Below are 19,453 nucleotides of genomic sequence, written 5' to 3'. Positions count from 1 at the left end.
CTTAAAGGGACCGCGCACCAAAAGGGGGCGGGGTTTAAAGGAGGGGCGGGGCTTGTTGGGAAGACGGGACTCGCTGGGGAATGGGCGGGGCTTGTTGGGAAGGGGCGTGGCTACAGCAGGGAACCCCAAACTGGGAAGTTTTGGGGGGCAGTCACGAGCTTTGGGAGGGGTCACGGGGCCGCCCAATCAGACGCCGAGGCCAGAAAGGGGCGTGGCCTGAGGTGCCACACCCCGGTCACTCTCGGTGCCCCTCCCCCACCGCCGCCATGGGCCCCCCAGGGACCCTCGGCCTCCTCCTTCTGCTGCTCGGTGAGGCCCCTCCCCCATCCCGAGGGTCCCTCCCCGACCCTCCCCCACCCTGTGGGACCCCCCTGCCCCTCCCCCACCCCCTGGTGCCCTCCTGGGTCCCTCCCCCAAAAGGGGAAGTGGCCGGACCGGGGTGGGGGAGGGGAATGGCGCAGAACTTGGGGTGGGTCAGCCCCTCCCCCACCCCGTGGGGACCCCCCAGTGCCCCTCCCCCACCCTATGGGGACCCCCTCCCCATCCTGAGTGACCCCTCCTCCATTTTTGAGGTTCCCCCTCTGCCCCTCCCCCACCCATTTTTGCCCCTCCCCCACCGTTTAGACCCCGCCCAGCCCCTCCCCCACCCCACCAAAAGGTGGGGGAGGGGCCGTGTGGGGGTGGGGCTCATGGGGGAGGGGCTAATCAAGCCCCGCCCCCTCCTTCTCCGTTCGTTTCCGGTCCCAGGCGCGGCTGCAGCTCAGCAAGGTGAGGCCCCTCCCCCACCCGGGGTCACGGGGGGGTCAGAGGTCACGGTGGGGTCACGCGGTCACCCCTCCCCCACCTTTTCCAGAATGTTCCGGGTGCCTCCCGGGGCCGGGACCAATCGCGGCGCTGGTGGTTGCTGACGTCATCATGACGCTGCTGATCGGGGCCGGAGCCTATTGGCTGGCGGGGCGGGGCCGCCGAGGTGGGCGTGGCCAAAGGGGAGGGGCCGATCGAGGGCGTGCCCAACAGAAAGGGATCATTTGTGGGCGTGGTCAATGGGGATGGACCATTTTAGGGCGTGGCCAATTGGGGAGGAACAAATTGTGGGCGTGGTCACTTGGGGAGAGGTAAAATGTGGGCGTGGTCAACTGAAAGGGGCAGTTAGTGGGCGTGGCCAATGGGGAATGATCATTTGTGGGCGTGGCCAATGAGGAGGAACCATTTTGTGAGTGTGGTCAACAGGGATGGACCATTTTAGGGCGTGGCCAATTGGGGAGGAACCGTTTGTGGGCGTGGCCAATGGGGAGGAACAAATTGTGGGCGTGGTCAAATGGGGAGGAGTAAAATGTGGGCGTGGCCAAGGGGAAGGGACCACTTTGTGGGCGTGGCCAACAGAGAGGGATCATTTTGTGGGTGTGGCCAAAGGAGGAGGTGGTGTTTGTGGGCGTGGCCAATTGGGGAGGGACCGTTTGTGGGCGTGGCCAATGGGGCAGGACACTTTGTGGGCGTGGTCAACAGGGATGGACCATTTTAGGGCGTGGCCAATTGGGGAGGGACCATTTGTGGGCGTGGTCAACGGGGGAGGGACCATTTGTGGGTGTGGCCAATGGGAGCATTTGTGGGCGTGGTCAATGGGGGAGGGACCATCTGTGGGTGTGGCCAATGGGAGCATTTGTGGGCGTGGTCAATTGGGGACAGAGCATTTCTGGGCGTGGCCAATTGGGGAGGGACCATTTGTGGGTGTGGCCAATAGGGTGAATTGTGGGCGTGGCCAATTGGGAACCATTAGTGGGCGTGGTCAAATGAGGTGGGGTATATTGTGGGCGTGGCCAATTGGAAGGGACCGTTTGGGGGCGTGGTCAAAGGTGCGGGATCAGGAGGGGCGTGGCCAAAATTAGAAGGGGGTGGGGCCAAAATGGGAGGGTCTGGGGAGAGTCACTGGTGGCTACTGGGAGGCACTGGGAGTTACTGAGGGTTTACTGGGAACACTGGGAGGTTAATGGGAGGCACTGGGTGTTGCAGGGAGGACACTGGGTATTCCTGGGAAGCACTGGGAGCACTGGGAGGGCACTGGGAGGTACTGGGAGAGTCTGGGGGATACTGGGGGGTTACTGGGAAGGCATTATGGGGTTACTGGGAGGGCACTGGGAGTTACTGGAAGTACTGGGAGGTCACTTGGGAGTTACTGGGAGGGCACTGGGAGGCTCTGGGCTGTTACTGGGAGCACTAGGGCAGGGTGGGGGCGTGGCCAAAGTCGCTAAAGGGGGTGGAGCAACAGAAAGGGGGCGTGGTCACCAAAAGGGCGCGGTCACTTTAAAGCACGATGTGGGCGTGGTTTGTAGGTAAGTGGGCGTGGCTTTATCATTACCCCGCCCCTTCTCTCCACAGCCCCGAGCAAGCCCCGCCCCCCGGAGCAGGACTCGCATTACCAGGAGCTGCAGGGCGCGCGCGCGGACCTCTACAGCGAACTCAAGCGCTGAGCGCCCCCTCCCTCATCATCAATTCCAGCCATTAAAGCGCTTTTAGCCCGTTTGAACGCCATTTTTGTCCGTTTTGCGGCTTTTTCGCCCCAAATTCGCGTTCGGTTTTTGAAATGGGAGTGGGTGTTGTCGCGCTGGGTGACGTCATTGCGCCGCGCCGGAAGTGCCCCTCGGCGGGCGGAAGTGGCTGAGGAGCGCTCGGTGATGGCGGCGGCGGCGCCTCCGGGAGCGGCAGGGCCAGGAATGGCGGCGGGAGCCGGGCCCGGGCCCGCGGTGGTGGCGGCGGGGCCCGGGCCCGGTCCCGGAGCGGCGGCGGGAGGCGGCGGGCCCGCGGCAAAGAGCGGAGAGGAGCGGCTGAAGGAGATGGAGGCGGAGATGGCGCTGTGAGGGGAAGGGAGCGGAGCGGGAGGGGGGAAAATGGCGGCCGGGAGGGGGCGGGGCTTAGCGGCTGCCATGGCAACGGGGCGCGGGGCTTGTGGGAGAGGTGGGTGGAGTCTGGGGGTTGCCGTGGTAACGGGGCGGGGTTGCCATGGTAACGGGGGTGGGCCTTGAGGTTACTGGGGGGGGCGCACTGGGGGTTCACCAGTCCGTACTGGTTTGTACTGGTCTATACTGGTCTGTACTGGTCCATACTGGTTCGTACAGGCCCGGACTGGTCCATACCAGTTTGTACCAGTCCGTACTGGTCTATATTGGTTCTTACTGGTTTATACTGGTCCGTACTGGTCCATACTGGTCTGTACGGGTCCATACCAGTTTGTACTGATCCATACCAGTCTATACTGGTCCTTACTGGTTTATACTGGTTTGTACTGGTTTATAGCGGTCCATACTGGTCCTTACTGGTCCGTACTGGTTTGTACTGGTTCTTACTGGTCTATACTGGTCCATACTGGTTCATACTGGTCCATACTGGTCCGTACTGATCTCTACTGGTCTGTACTGGTTTATATTGGTCCATACTGGTCCATACTGGTTCATACTGGTCCATACTGGTCCATACTGGTTTATACTGGTCTGTACTGGTTTATACTGGTCTGTACTGGTTTATGCTGTTCCATACTGGTCCATACTGGTCCACACTGGTTCATACTGGTCCATACTGGTCCATACTGGTTTATACTGGTCCATACCGGTCCATACTGGTCCATACTGGTCCGTACTGGTTTGTACTGGTCCATACTGGTCCATACTGGTTTATACTGGTCCATACTGGTCCATACTGGTCCATACTGGTTTATACTGGTCCATACTGGTCCATACTGGTCCATACTGGTCCGTACTGGTCCATACTGGTCCATACTGGTCCGTACTGGTCCATACTGGTCCATACTGGTCCATACTGGTTTATACTGGTCTGTACCGGTCCATACTGGTCCATACTGGTCCGTACTGGTGCAGGTTCGAGCAGGAGGTTCTGGGCGCTCCCGGCCCCGCCCCCGGGGACCCCCTGGCCCCGCCCCCCGTGCTGAGACCGATCATCGCCACCAACACCTATCAGCAGGTGGGTGACAAATGTCCCCAAATGTCACCTGTGTGTCACCAAATGTCACCTGAGTGTCACTGAGTGTCACTGAGTGTCCCCTGCCACCAACACCTACCAACAGGTGGGTGACAAATGTCCCCAAATGTCTCCTCAGTGTCACTGAGTGTCCCCTGTGTCCCCTGCCACCAACACCTACCAGCAGGTGGGTGACAAATGTCACCAAATGTCACCTCAGTGTCACCAAATGTCACCTTAATGTCACCAAATGTCACCTCAGTGTCACCTCAGTGTCACCTCAGTGTCCCCTGCCACCAACACCTACCAGCAGGTGGGTGACAAATGTCCCCAAATGTCACCTCAGTGTCACCAAATGTCACCTTAATGTCACCAAATGTCACCTCAGTGTCACCTCAGTGTCACCTAATGTCACCTCAGTGTCACCTCAGTGTCACCTCAGTGTCCCCAGTGTCCCCTGCCACCAACACCTACCAGCAGGTGGGTGACAAATGTCACCAAATGTCACCTGAGTGTCACCTCAGTGTCACCTCAGTGTCGCTTCAATGTCACTTCAGTGTCATCTGAGTGTCCCCAAGTGTCACCAAATGTTACCTGAGTGTCACCAGGTGTCCCCACGTGTCACTTCAGTGTCGTCAAATGGCCCTAAATGTCACCTGAGTGTCACCAGGTGTCCCCAAGTGTCACTTCAGTGTCATCAAATGGCCCTAAATGTCACCTGAGTGTCCGCAAAATGTCACCTCAGTGTCCTCAAGTGTCCCCTAATGTCACCTGAGTGTCACCTCAGTGTCCCCAAAGGGCCCCAAGTGACATCTCAGTGTCCCCACTGTCCTCACTGTCCCCAATGTCCCCAATGTCCCCACTGTCCCTGACTGTCCCCAATGTCCCCTGACTGTCCCCAATGTCCCCTCACTGTCCCCACTGTCCCCTCTGTCCCCTCTGTCCCCTGACTGTCCCCAATGTCCCCTCTCTGTCCCCAGGTGCAGCAGTCCCTCGAGGCTCGCGCCGCCGCCGCCGCCACCGTCCCCCCCTTGGGGACACCCCCGGTGCCGTTCGTGGGGCCAGGTCAGTGTCATCAATGTCACCAATGTCACCTCTGTGTCACCAATGTCACCTGTGTGTCATCTCTGTGTCGCCAAATGTCACCTGTGTGTCACCTCTGTGTCACCTCTGTGTCACCTGTATGTCACCTGTGTGTCATCTCTGTGTCACCAAATGTCACCTGTGTGTCACCTGTACGTCGCCTCTGTGTCATCTCTGTCACCTCAGTGTCACCAAATGTTACCTGTGTGTCACTTCTGTCACCTCAGTGTCACCTCAGTGTCACCTGTATGTCACCAAATGTCACCTGTGTGTCTCACCTCAGTGTCATTTCTGTCATCTCTGTGTCACTTCTGTCACCTCAGTGTCCCCTCAGTGTCACCTCAGTGTCCTCTGTGTCACCTCTCTCATCTCAGTGTCCCCACTGTCAGTTCAGTGTCACCTCTGTCCCCGATGTCACCTCAGTGTCATCTCTGTCACCTCAGTGTTACCTCAGTGTCACCCCTGGGCGTCACCTCTGTCCCCAATGCCACATCAGTGTCACCTGTGTGTCACGTCTGTGTCATCTCTGTCACCTCAGTGTCACCTCAGTGTCACCTCTGTCACCTGTGTGTCACCTCTGTGTCACCTCTGTGTCACCTCAGTGTCACCTCTGTCACCTCTGTGTCACCTGTGTGTCACCAGTGTCACCTTTGTGTCACCTGTGTCCCCTCAGTGTCACCTCAGTGTCACCTGTGTGTCATCTCTGTCACCTGTGTGTCATCTCAGTGTCACCTCTGTGTCATCAATGTCACCTCAGTGTCACCTCTGCCACCTGTGTGTCACCTCTGTCCCCTCAGTGTCACCTCAGTGTCCCCTCAGTGTCACCTGTCACCTGTGTGTCACGTGTGTGTCACTTCTGTCACCTCAGTGTCACCTCTGTCCCCTCAGTGTCGCCTGTGTGTCACCTCAGTGTCACATCAGTGTCACCAAATGTCACCTCTATGTCACTTCTGTCACCTCAGTGTCACCCCAGTGTCACCTCTATGTCATCTCTGTCACCTCTGTGTCATCTCAGTGTCACCTCTGTGTCATCAATGTCACCTCAGTGTCACCTTTGCCACCTGTGTGTCACCTCTGTCTCCTCAGTGTCACCTCAGTGTCACCTCTGTGTCCCCTCAGTGTCACCTCAGTGTCATCAATGTCACCTGAGTGTCACCTCAGTGTCCCCTCAGTGTCACCTCTGTGTCACCTCTGTGTCACCTGTGTCACCTCAGTGTCATCTCAGTGTCACCTCTGTCACCTGTGTGATACCTGTGTGTCATCTCTGTCACTTCAGTGTCACCTCAATGTCACCTGTGTGTCACCTCTGTCCCCTCTGTGTCACCTCTGTCGCCTCTGTGTCATCTCAGTGTCGCCTCAGTGTCATCTTTGTGTCACCTCAGTGTCCCCAACCCCGGTGTCCCCTCACTGTCCCCTGTCTGTCCCCAAGCCCCGTGTCCCCTCTGTCTCCTCAGTGTCCCCTCTGTCCCCTCAGTGTCCCCTGTCTGTCCCCAACCCCGCTGTCCCCTCTGTCCCCTCAGTGTCCCCTCTGTCCCCTCAGTGTCCCCTGTCTGTCCCCAACCCCGCTGTCCCCTCTGTCCCCTCAGTGTCCCCTCTGTCCCCTCAGTGTCCCCTGTCTGTCCCCAAGCCCGGTGTCCCCTCAGTGTCCCCTCAGTGTCCCCTCTGTCCCCTCAGTGTCCCCGCAGCGGCCGCCGATCCTGCGCCCGGCATTCGTGCCACACGTGCTGCAGCGCCCAGGTACGGGGACAGGGGACACTGGGGGGACATTGAGGGGACATTGGGAGGGATTGGGGACAGTGGGGACACTGGGGACATTGGGGACATTGGGGACACAAAATGGGATTGGGAACATTGGGGACATTGAGGACATTGGGGACAGTGGGGACATTGGGGACAGTGGGGACATTGGGAACAATTGTGGACATTTGGGGACAGTGGGGACATTGGGGACAGTGGGGACAGTGGGGGGACACTGGGAACCCTGGGGAGGATTGGGGACATTGGGGACATTTGAGGACATTGGGGACATTGGGGGATATTGAGAGGACAGTGGGGACATTGGGGACAGAGGGGACATTGGGAGTTGGGAACAATTGTGGACATTTGGGGACATTTGGTGACACTGGGGACACACTGGGAGTTGTGGACATTTGGGGACATTGGGGACATTTGGGGTTTGTGGACACTCAGGACATTTAGGACATTTGGTGACATTGGGGACACACTGGGGATTGGGGACAAGATGACATTGGTGACACTGGTGACATTTGAGGACATTTGGTGACATTTGGGGACACTGTGGGATTTGGGGACACTGGGGACATTTGGGGACGTTGGGGACACGTTGGGTGTTGGGGACACTGGTGACATTTGGTGACATTGGGGACACACTAAGGATTGGAGACATTGGGGACATTTGGGGTTTGTGGACACTCAGGACATTTGGGCACATTGGTGACATTTGGGGACATTTGGTGACACTGAGGACATTTGGGGGTTGGGAACAAGGTGACACTGGTGACATTTGGGGACATTTGGGGACATTTGGTGACATTGGGGACACACTGGGGGTTGGTGACACTGCTGACACTGATGACACTGGGGACATTTGAGGACATTGGGGTTGGGGACAAGGGAATGTTGGTGATATTGGGGACATTTGGGGGTTGGGGACATTTGGGACATTGAGGGGACATTTGGGGACACTGTGGGATTCAGTGACACTGGGGACATTTGGGGGTTGGTGACACTGCTGTCACTGGTGGCATTTGAGGACATTTGGGGACACATTGGGGGTTGGGGACATTGACAACATTTGGGGACATTTGGTGACACTGGGGACATTTGGGGGTTGGGAACAAGGTGACACTGGTGACATTTGAGGACATTTGGGGACATTTAGGACATTTGGTGACACTGGGGACACACTGGGGGTTGGTGACACTGCTGACACTGATGACACTGGGGACATTTGAGGACATTGGGGTTGGGGACAAGGCAACATTGGTGGCATTGGGGACATTTGGGGGTTGGGGACATTGAGGACATTTGGGGACACTGTGGGATTTGGTGACACTGGGGATATTTGGGGACATTGGGGACATTTGGGGGTTGTCAACATTTGGTGACATTTGGGGGGGTTGATGACACCGGGGACACACTGGGGGTTGGGGACATTGGGGACATTAATGACATTTGAGGACATTTGAGACATTTGGGGACACTGGGGACACACTGGGGGTTGGGCACAAAGTGACACTGCTGACATTTGGTGACATTGGGGACACACTGGGGGTTGGGTACAAGATGACATTGGTGACACTGGTGACATTTGAGGACATTTGGGGACATTTGGGGACACTGTGGGATTTGGGGACACTGGGGATATTTGGGGTTGGTGACATTGGGGACATTGGTGACTATTTGGTGACACTGGGGACACACTGGGGGTTGGGGACAAAGTAACACAGGGGACATTTGGTGACATTTGGGGGGGTTGGTGACATTGGGGACACACTGGGGGTTGGGGACATTGGGGACAGAAGGGACATTTGGGGGTTGGGGACAAAGTGACACTGGTGACATTTGGGGACACATTTTGGGGTTGGGGACATTGGGGACAGTGAGGATATTTGGGGACACTGGTGACATTTGGGGACATTTGGTGACACTGGTGACACACTGGGGGTTGGGTACAAGGTGACACTGGTGGCATTTGTGACATTTAGTGACTTTTGGTGACACTGGGGACATTTGGGGGGGTTGGTGACATTTGAGGACATTTGGGGGTTGGTGACACTGATGTCACCGATGCCATTTGTGTCCCCAGCTGTCCCCAGGCCCCCCCTGGCCCTGCGCCCCCCCCCCGGGGCCATGGTGGGGGTGGGGCCTCCCCTGGGGGCTCCCCCCGCCCCCCCCCTGCTGCTCGCCCCTCCCCCACTGCAGAGACCCCCCCCAGCCCCCCTGGGGACAGCGGTGGGGGCGGGGCTGAGAGCGGTGAGTGACACCGGGGGGGACTGGGGGGGACTGGGATGGGACTGGGAGGGACTGGGAGGGACTGGGATGGACTGGGAGGGAACTGGGGTATACTGGGAGGGACTGGGATGGACTGGGAGGGACTGGGAGGGACTGGGATGGACTGGGATATACTGGGATATACTGGGATATACTGGGAGGGACTGGGAGGGGACTGGGAGGGACTGGGATAAACTGGGAGGGGACTGGGAGAGGATTGGGGAGGACTGGGGAGGACTGGGAGGGAACTGGGGTATACTGGGAGGGACTGGGAGGGACTGGGAGGGAACTGGGAGGGACTGGGAGGAGACTGGGATATACTGGGTTATACTGGGAGGAACTGGGAGGGGACTGGGAGGGAACTGGGAGGGACTGGGATGGACTGGGATAAACTGGGAGGGACTGGGAGGAACTGGGAGGGACTGGGATGGACTGGGATGGACTGGGATATACTGGGAGGGGATTGGGAGGGACTGGGATGGACTGGGATGGACTGGGAGGGACTGGGAGGGACTGGGACAGACTGGGAGGGGATTAGGGGGGACTGGGAGGGACTGGGATGGACTGGGATGGACTGGGAGGGACTGGGAGGGGTTGGGAGGGACTGGGAGAGACTGGGATGTACTGGGATATACTGGGAGGGGACTGGGTTAAACTGGGAGGGACTGGGAGGGACTGGGACAGACTGGGAGGGGATTAGGGGGGACTGGGAGGGACTGGGATGGACTGGGATATACTGGGATATACTGGGATGGGATTAGGAGGGACTGGGAGAATGTTCTGGATTTTTGGGTGTAATTTGGGGTCAATTTGGGATTTTTTTTCTGCCCAAAATTGGAATTTCTTTTATTCTAAATTTGGATTTTTTTTCTCTCCCCGAATTTCTTTTTTTGTCCCCTCCCCTGTCCCCTCTGTCCCTCTGTCCCCTCTGTCCCTTTGTCCCTCTGTCCCTCTGTCCGTCCCTCTGTCCCCTCTGTCCCTCTGTCCCCTCTGTCCCCTCAGGCCGGCTCCGGGCCGGGCTCTCCCCTCCCCCCCCTCCCCCCCGCGGCCGCCGGGCCCCGAGCGCCGCCCCCGGGACCCCCCCCGGGACCCCCCAAACCGACCCCGCCGGTGATCCAGGCCGCGCCCACCGTGTACCCGGCCCCGCCCAGGAGGGTCATGGTGAGTGACAGTGTCACCAAATGTCACCAAAAATGTCCCCAAATGTCCCTGTGACCCCCCCATGGCCCCGCCCCCTTTACCCTCTCGCCCCTCCCCCCCAGGAGGAGACCCCGCCCCCCCGGGCCCCGCCCCCCGAGGAGCCGCGGATTGGGCCGAGCCTCCCGGCCCCGCCCCCCGCCATGGCCACGCCCCCTCCGGAGCCACGCCCCGGCCCCGCCCACCTGGCGCCGGTGCCACGCCCACTGCGGAGGCCACGCCCACAGGACCCACCCTTCCCTGTGCCTGAGGTGGGTGGGGTTTAAAGAGGGGTGGGCGGGGCTTAAAGGGGTGGGCGTGGCTAAACATGGGGGTGTGGCTTAATACTGAGTGGGGCTAAAGGGGCATGGCCTGTGGGTGAGGGGGCGGGGCTAGAAGGAAGTGGGTGTGGTCATAAGGAGTGATTGACAGATTGTGTGGGATGGGTGGGGCAGGACGGATAATGGGTGAGGTCAAGGTGATTGACAGCTGTCAATCGGGTGTGGGCGGGGCTGTGGGAAAGGGGGCGGGGCTTACAGCATGCCATTGTTGGGAGGTGGGCGTGGTTTACATGATTGACAGGTGTCAATTATGTGGATTTGAGGCTGACGGAAAGGGGGCGGGGCCTCCGAATTTGGGGAATTCCTACTGGGTGGGCGTGACTTCAGATGATTGACAGGTGTCCATCAGGTGTCTGTGGGGCTGTAGAAAAGGGGTGGAGACTGAAAATGCAGATTTTCTTGCTGGGTGGGCGTGTCTAATTGGAGTGGGCATGGCTTTTAGCAGTGTGGGCGTGTCCCCAGATGATTGACAGGTGTCTATGGCGCTGCAGTGAAGGGGGTGGAGCCTCCAAAATTTTTATTTTCTCACTGGGTGGGCGTGTCCAATGGGAGTGGGCGTGGCTCTGGCGGGGTGGGCGTGTCCCCAGATGACTGACAGGTGTCACTCAGGTGGGGGCAGAGCCGGCGGCCGAGGACAAGCGCAAGGGGAGGGGGGAGCGGCTGAAGCGCTGCATCCGAACGGCGGCCGGGAGCAGCTGGGAGGATCCCAGTCTGCTGGAGTGGGACGCTGGTACGGACTGGGACGGACTGGGACGGACTGGGAGGGGATTGGGATGGACTGGGAGGGGATTGGGAGGGACTGGGATGGACTGGGAGGGACTGGGAGGGACTGGGAGGGACTGAGATGGGATTGGGAGGGACTGGGAGGGACTGGGAGGGACTGGGAGGGAACTGGGAGGGACTGGGAGGGACTGGGAGGGGACTGGGATGGACTGGGAGGGAACTGGGAGGGACTGGGATGGACTGGGAGGGACTGGGAGGGACTGGGAGGGACTGGGAGGGACTGGGAGGGACTGGGGATCTCCCAATGAACTTTGGGCTGACCTCATGACCCCAAATGTCGCCATGACCCCACAATGACCCCATAACTTGGTTAACGACCCAAAATCGCTGTTTTTCACCCCAAATTTAGACAGTTTCTATTCTTTTGTGGGGAATTTGGGGAACAAAGTAAGTGATGAAATTCTGAACCTGACTCTAAATTTTGGGGTGACCTCATGACCCCAATGTCACCATGACCCCATAACGACCCTGTAACTTTGTCAATGACCCAAAATCTCCGTTTTTGGCCCCAACCCCAGACGATTTCCGAATTTTCTGTGGGGATTTGGGGAACGAGATCAATGATGAGATCCTGGACCTGACTTTGACCTTTAGGGTGACCCCACAATCTGACATTGACTCATGACCCCATAACAACCCCATACCAACCCCATAACTTCATTAACGACCCAAAATCGCCGTTTTTCACCCCAAATTTGGCCAATTTCCATTTTTTCTGTGGGGATCTTGAGAACAAGGTCAATGACAAGATCCCAAATCTGAGTCTCATTTTTGGGCTGACTCCATGACCCCAAATGTCACCATGACCCCATAACGACCCTATAACCTCGTTAACGACCCAAAACCTCCGTTTTTCACCCCAAATTTGGCCAATTTCCATTGTTTTGGTGGGGATCTTGAGAACGAGGTCAATGACAAGATCCTGAACCTGACTTTGATCTTTAGGATGATCTCATAAACTCAAAATGTCGCCATGACCCCATAACGACCCCATAACTTGGTTAACGACCCAAAATCGCCGTTTTTCACCCCAAAATTTGACCAATTTCAATTTTTTTGTGGAGATCTTGAGAACAAGGTCAATGACAAGATCCCAAATCTGACTCTGATTTTTGGGTTGACCCCATAAACTCAAAATGTCGCCATGACCCCATAACGACCCCATAACTCAGTTAACGACCCAAAATCGCCATTTTTCACCCCAAATTCAGCCAATTTCCATTTTTTTGATGGGGATTTGAGAAATGAGTTCAATGACAACATCCTGAACCTGACTCTGATCTTTGGGGTGACCCCATAAACTCAAAATGTCGCCATGACCCCATAACGACCCCATAACTTGGTTGATGACCCAAAATCGCCGTTTTTCACCCCAAATTTGGCCAATTTCCATTTTTTTGTGGAGATCTTGAGAACGAGGTCAATGAGATCCTGAACCTGACTCTGATCTTTGGGGGTCCCCATAAACTCAAAATGTCGCCATGACCCCATAACGACCCCATAACTCATTAACGCCCCAAAATCGCCGTTTTTCACCCCAAATCCAGAACATTTATTTTATTTTTGGTGTGGATTTGGGGAATGAGGTCAATAATGAGATCCTGACCCTGACCCTGATGTTTGAGCTGACCCCATAAACTCAAAATGTCACCATGACCCCATAATGACCCCATAACCTCGTTAACGCCCCAAAATCGCCGTTTTTCACCCCAAATTTGGCCAATTTCCTTTTTCTTGGTGGGAATTCGGGAAATGAGGTCAATGACAACATCCTGAACCTGACTCTGATTTTTGGGCTGACTTTATGACCCCAAATGTCGCCATGACCCCATAACGACCCCATAACTCGTTAACGCCCCAAAATCTCCATTTTTCACCCCAAATTTGGCCAATTTCAATTTTTTTTGGTGGAAATTTGAGGAATGAGATCAATGAGAAGATCCTGAACCTGACCCTGATTTTTGGGGTGTCCCCATAAACTGAAAATGTCGCCATGACCCCATAACGACCCCATAACTTGGTTAACGACCCAAAATCGCCGTTTTTCACCTCAAATTCAGCCAATTTCTATTCTTTTGTGGGGAATTTGGGGAACAAAGTCAGTGATGAAATTCTGAACCTGACTCTGAACTTTGGGGTGACCTCATGACCCCAAATGTCGCCATGACCCCATGATGACCCTATAACTCATTAACGCCCCAAAATCGCCGTTTTTGACCCCAAACCCAGATGATTTCTATTTTTGGGGGGAGAATTTGGGGAATGAGATCAATGACAACATCCTGAACCTGACCCTGAACTTTGGGCTGCCTTCATGACCCCAAATGTCACCATGACCCCACAACGACCCCATAACTTGGTTGACGACCCAAAATCGCCGTTTTTCACCCCAAATTTGGCCAATTTCCATTTTTTTGGTGGGGATTTGGGGAACGAAGTCAGTGATGAAATTCTGAACCTGACTCTGATTTTTGAGCTGGCCCCATAAACTCAAAATGTCGCCATGACCCCATAACGACCCCAAAACTTCATTGATGACCCAAAATCTCTGTTTTTTTCCCCAAATTCAGCCGATTTTCTTTTTCTTGATCGGGATTTGAAGAATGAGGTCAATGACAACATCCTGAGCCTGATCCTGAACTTTGGGGTCACCCCATGACCCCAAATGACGCCATGACCCCATAATGACCCCATAACTTCGTTAACGACCCAAAATCACCGTTTTTCACCCCAAATTCAACCAATTTCCATTTTTTTGGTGGAGATTTGAGGAACGTGGTCAATGATGAGATCCTGAACCCGACTCTGATTTTTGGGTCACGCCATGACCCCAAATGTCGCCATGACCCCATAACGACCCCATAACTTGGTTGATGACCCAAAATCTCCGTTTTTCACCCCAAAATTTGGCCAATTTCCATTTTTTTGTGGAGATCTTGAGAATGTGGTCAATGACAACATCCTGACCCTGACTCTGATCTTTGGGCTGACCCCATGACCCCAAATGTCGCCATGACCCCATAACGACCTCATAACTCGGTTAACGACCCAAAATCGCCGTTTTTCACCCCAAATTTGGCCAATTTCAATTTTTTTGGTGGGAATTTGAGGAATGAGATCAATGACAACATCCTGAACCTGACTCTGATTTTTGGGGTGACCCCATAAACTCAAAATGTCGCCATGACCCCATAACGACCCCGTAAATGTTTAACGACCCAAAATCTCCGTTTTTCACCCCAAATTCAGCCAATTTCTATTCTTTTGTGGGGAATTTGGGGAACAAAGTCAGTGATGAAATTCTGAACCTGACTCTAAACTTTGGGGTGACCTCATGACCCCAAATGTCACCATGACCCCATGATGACCCTATAACTCATTAACGCCCCAAAATCTCCGTTTTTGACCCCAAACCCAGACGATTTCCATTTTTTTTGGTGGGAATTTGGGGAATGAGATCAATGACAACATCCTGAACCTGACTCTGAACTTTGGGCTGACCCCATAAGCTCAGAATGTCGCCATGACCCCATAACAACCCCATAACTTCGTTGATGACCCAAAATCGCCGTTTTTCACCCCAAAATTTGGCCAATTTCAATTTTTTTGGTGGGGATTTGAGGAATGAGATCAATGACAACATCCTGAACCTGACTCTGATCTTTGGGGTGACCCCACAATCTGATGTTGACTCATGACCCCATAACGACCCCATAACTTCATTAACAAATCAAAATCTCCATTTTTCGCCCCAAATTTAGATAATTTCCCTTATTTTTTTGTGGAGATTTGAGAAATGAGGTCAATGACAAGATCCCAAATCTGACTCTGATTTTTGAGCTGACCCCATGACCCCAAATGTTGCCATGACCCCACAACGACCCCATAACTTGGTTGATGACCCAAAATCGCCGTTTTTCACCCCAAATTTGGCCAATTTCAATTTTTTTGGTGGGAATTTGAGGAATGAGATCAATGAGAAGATCCTGAACCTGACTCTGATCTTTGGAGTGACCCCATAAACTCAAAATATCACCATGACCCCATAACGACACCATAACTTCATTAATGACCCAAAATCGCCGTTTTTCACCCCAAATTTTGGCCAATTTCCATTTTTTTGTGGCGATCTGGGGAACGAAGTCAGTGATGAAATTCTGAACCTGACCCTGAACTTTGGGGTGTCCCCATAAACTCAAAACGTCGCCATGACCCCATAATGACCCTATAACTTCGTTAACGACCCAAAATCGCTGTTTTTCACCCCAAATTTGGCCAATTTCCCTTTTTTTAGTGGGGATCTTGAGAACGAGGTCAATGATGAGATCCTGAACCTGACCCTGATTTTTGGGCTGACCCCATAAACTCAAAATGTCACCATGACCCCATAACGACCCCAAAACTTGGTTAACGACCCAAAATCGCCGTTTTTCACCCCAAATTTTGGCCAATTTCTATTCTTTTGTGGGGAATTTGGGGAACAAAGTCAGTGATGAAATTCTGAACCTGACTCTAAATTTTGGGGTGACCTCATGACCCCAAATGTCGCCATGACCCCATGATGACCCTGTAACTCATTAACGCCCCAAAATCTCCGTTTTTCACCCCAAACCCAGACAATTTCCGGTTTTTTTGGTGGGAATTTGGGGAATGAGATCAATGACAACATCCTGAACCCGACTCTGATTTTTGAGCTGACCCCATGACCCAAATGTCGCCATGACCCCATAACGACCCCATAACTTGGTTGATGACCCAAAATCTCCGTTTTTCGCCCCAACCCCAGACGATTTCCGGATTTTCTGTGGCGATCTGGGCAACGAGGTCAATGATGAGATCCCAAATCTGACCCTGACTTTTGGGCTGACTTCATGACCCCAAATGTCACCATGACCCCATAACGACCCTGTAACTTTGTCAATGACCCAAAATCTCCGTTTTTGGCCCCAACCCCAGACGATTTCCGGATTTTCTGCGGCGATCTCGGGAACGAGGTGAACGACGAGACGCTGGGCCGCGCCTTCGGGCGCTTCCCGTCCTTCCTCAAGGCCAAGGTGATCCGGGACAAGCGCTCGGGCAAGACCAAGGGCTACGGCTTCGTGTCCTTCAAGGACCCCAACGACTACGTGCGGGCCATGCGGGAGATGAACGGTGAGGGGACAGTGGGGGACACTTGGGGACAGTGAGGGGACATTGGGGACACTGGGGACATTGGGGACATCAGGGTAAATCAGGGCCATGCGGGAGATGAACGGTGAGGGGATATTGGGGACAGTGGGGACAGTGGGGACAATGAGGGGCACATCCGGGCCATGCGGGAGATGAACAGTGAGGGGACACTTGGGGACACTTGGGGGGATTGGGGACATTGGGGGGACATTGGGGACAGTGGGGACACAAAATGGGATTGGGGACACAGAATGGGATTGGGGACATTGAGGATGTTGGGGACAGTGGGGACACAGGGAGGGATTGGGGACAGTGGGGACATTGGCAACAGTGAGGACACAAAATGGCATTAGGGACATTGGGGACATTGTGGAGATTGGGGGACAGTGGGGACATTGGGGACATCAGGGTAAATCAGGGCCACGACGGAGATGAACAGTGAGGGGACAGCAAGGGGACATTGGGGACATTTGGGGGATTGGGGACATTGGGGACAGCAGGGACACAAAATGGGATTGGGGACATTGAGGACAAAATGGAGGAAAAAGGGAAAAAATGAGAGAAAATGGTGGAAATGGGATTGGGGACATTGGGGACATTGAGGGAACATTGCGGACAGAGAGGGCATTGGGGACACTGGGGACATTTGGGGGATTGGGGACATTGGGGGGACAGTGGGGACACAAAATGGGATTGGGGACACTGGGGCACGTCAGGGCCATGAGGGAGGTGAACGGTGAGGGGACACTTGGGGACACAAAATGGGATTGGGGACAGTGGGGACATTGGGGACATCTGGGTAAATCAGGGTCATGAGGGAGATGAACGGTGAGGGGACAGCAAGGGGATATTGGGGACAGTGGGGACAGTGGGGACATTGGAGGGATTGGGGACAATGAGAAAAAACGGGGGGAAAATGGCGGAAATGGGGTTGGGGACAGTGGGGGGACATTGCGGAATAGGGGACATTTGGGGGATTTGGGGACATTGGGGACAGAGGGGACATTGGGGGAATTGGGGACATTGAGGGGTTTGGGGACACAGAATGGGATTGGGGACATTGGGGGGATTGGGGACATTGGGGCACGTCAGGGCCATGAGGGACATGAACGGTGAGGGGACAGCGGGGGGACATTGGGGACGTTGGGGACATTGGGGACAAAATGGAGGAAAAAGGGAGAAATGGGGGAAAATGGCGGAGATGGGATTGGGGACATTGGGGACACTCAGGGCCATGAGGGAGATGAACGGTGAGGGGACACAGAGTGGGGACACTTGGGGGGATTGGGGACACAAAATGGGATTGGGGACATTGGGGACATTGGGGACACATCCAGGCCATGAGGGAGCTGAACGGTGAGCGGACACAGAATGGGGACATTGGGGACAGTGGGGGGATTGGGGACATTGAGGGGGTGGAGGACACTGGGGACATTGGGGACATTGCGGGGACATTGGGGGAATTGGGGACATCAAGGGGTTGGGGACATCAAGATCGTGCTGGGAACCTTGGGAGGCTCAAACCTCCCAGTCCCTTCCAGTCCCTCCCAGTCCCTTCCAGTCCCTCCCAGTCCATCCCAGTCCCCTCCCAGTTCCCTCCCAGTCCCTCCCAATCCCCTCCCAGTCCCTCCCAGTCCATCCCAGTTCCCTCCCAGTCCCTCCCACTCTCTCCCAGTCCCTCCCAGTCCCTCCCAGTCCGTCCCAGTTCCCTCCCAGTCCCTCCCAGTCCCTCCCAGTCCCCTCCCAGTCCCCTCCCAGTCCCTCCCAGTCTCTCCCAGTCCATCCCAGTTCCCTCCCAGTCCCCTCCCAGTCCATCCCAGTCCCTCCCAGTCCCCCCCAGTGCTCCCAGTAACCCCAGTTCCCCAGGGAAGTACGTGGGCTCGCGGCCCATCAAGCTGCGCAAGAGCCAGTGGAAGGATCGGAACCTGGAGGTCGTGAGGCGCAAACAGCGCGAGAAGAAGAAACTGGGGCTGAGATAACCCGGACTGGGAGCACTGGGAGGGACTGGGAGGGACTGGGAGGGGACTGGGACGGCAATAAAGGTGAATTGAGGGCTGCAAGGAGGTGTTGGGTGTGACTGGGAGGGACTGGGATGAACTGGGAGGGGCTGGGAGGGACTGGGAGGGACTGGGATTGGGAGGGACTGGGAGGGATTGGGAGGGAACTGGGAGGGACTGGGATGGACTGGGAGGGGATTGGGAGGGACTGGGAGGGAACTGGAAAGGACCTGGGAAGGATTTGGACAAACTGGGATGGGACTGGGATGAACTGGGAGAGGATTAGGAGGGAATTCAGGGTTACTGGGAGGGACTGGGAAGGATTGGGATTGGACTGGGAGGGACTGGGAGGGGACTGGGACGGCAATAAAGGTGAATTGAGGGCTGCACGGAGGTGTTGGGTGTGACTGGGAGGGACTGGGAGGGAACTGGGAGGGGCTGGGAGGGACTGGGATGGACTGGGAGGGACTGGGATCAAACTGGGATGGACTGGGAGGGACTGGGAGGGACTGGGATTGGGAGGGACTGGGAGGGATTGGGAGGGAACTGGGAGGGACTGGGATGGACTGGGAGGGGATTGGGAGGGACTGGGAGGGAACTGGAAAGGACCTGGGAAGGATTTGGACAAACTGGGATGGGACTGGGATGAACTGGGAGAGGATTAGGAGGGAATTCAGGGTTACTGGGAGGGACTGGGAAGGATTGGGATTGGACTGGGAGTTACTGGGAGGGGGCTGGGAGTGACTGGGAAGGACTGGGAAGTGATTGGGAGGGACTGGGACAAACTGGGAGGGCCTGGGAGGGAACTGGGAGGGGATTGGGAGGGACTGGGAAGGACTGGGAGTGACTGGGAAGGACTGGGAAGTGATTGGAAAGGATTGGGACAAACTGGGAAGGAGCTGTGAGTTACTGGGATTGACT

The 19,453-nt window shown here is 55.6% G+C and overlaps 2 protein-coding genes across 2 annotated transcripts; both read left to right on the top strand.

Moving 5' to 3' along the window:
- Window positions 1-72: 72 nt before the first annotated feature.
- On the top strand, window positions 73-2,712 carry LOC117010159 (transmembrane immune signaling adaptor TYROBP). The gene is made up of 4 exons (XM_033084417.1): window positions 73-309; window positions 748-768; window positions 854-970; window positions 2,377-2,712. Exons 1-4 carry the CDS (start codon window positions 81-83, stop codon window positions 2,466-2,468), a joined length of 459 nt encoding a protein of 152 aa, XP_032940308.1. The 5' UTR covers window positions 73-80; the 3' UTR covers window positions 2,469-2,712.
- Window positions 2,712-18,595, top strand: RBM42 (RNA binding motif protein 42). Its single transcript, XM_033084438.1, has 10 exons — window positions 2,712-2,851; window positions 3,870-3,972; window positions 4,950-5,034; window positions 6,727-6,789; window positions 8,882-9,048; window positions 10,069-10,227; window positions 10,329-10,514; window positions 11,193-11,313; window positions 16,323-16,517; window positions 18,402-18,595. Exons 1-10 carry the CDS (start codon window positions 2,712-2,714, stop codon window positions 18,512-18,514), a joined length of 1,332 nt encoding a protein of 443 aa, XP_032940329.1. The 3' UTR covers window positions 18,515-18,595.
- The last annotated feature ends 858 nt before the right edge of the window (window positions 18,596-19,453 follow it).

This window comes from Catharus ustulatus, chromosome 39 (genome assembly GCF_009819885.2).
Source record: "Catharus ustulatus isolate bCatUst1 chromosome 39, bCatUst1.pri.v2, whole genome shotgun sequence".
Classification (NCBI taxonomy): domain Eukaryota; kingdom Metazoa; phylum Chordata; class Aves; order Passeriformes; family Turdidae; genus Catharus; species Catharus ustulatus.
The sequence above is the reverse complement of the archived record's forward strand: the minus strand, read 5'-3'. Positions and strand labels throughout refer to the sequence as shown.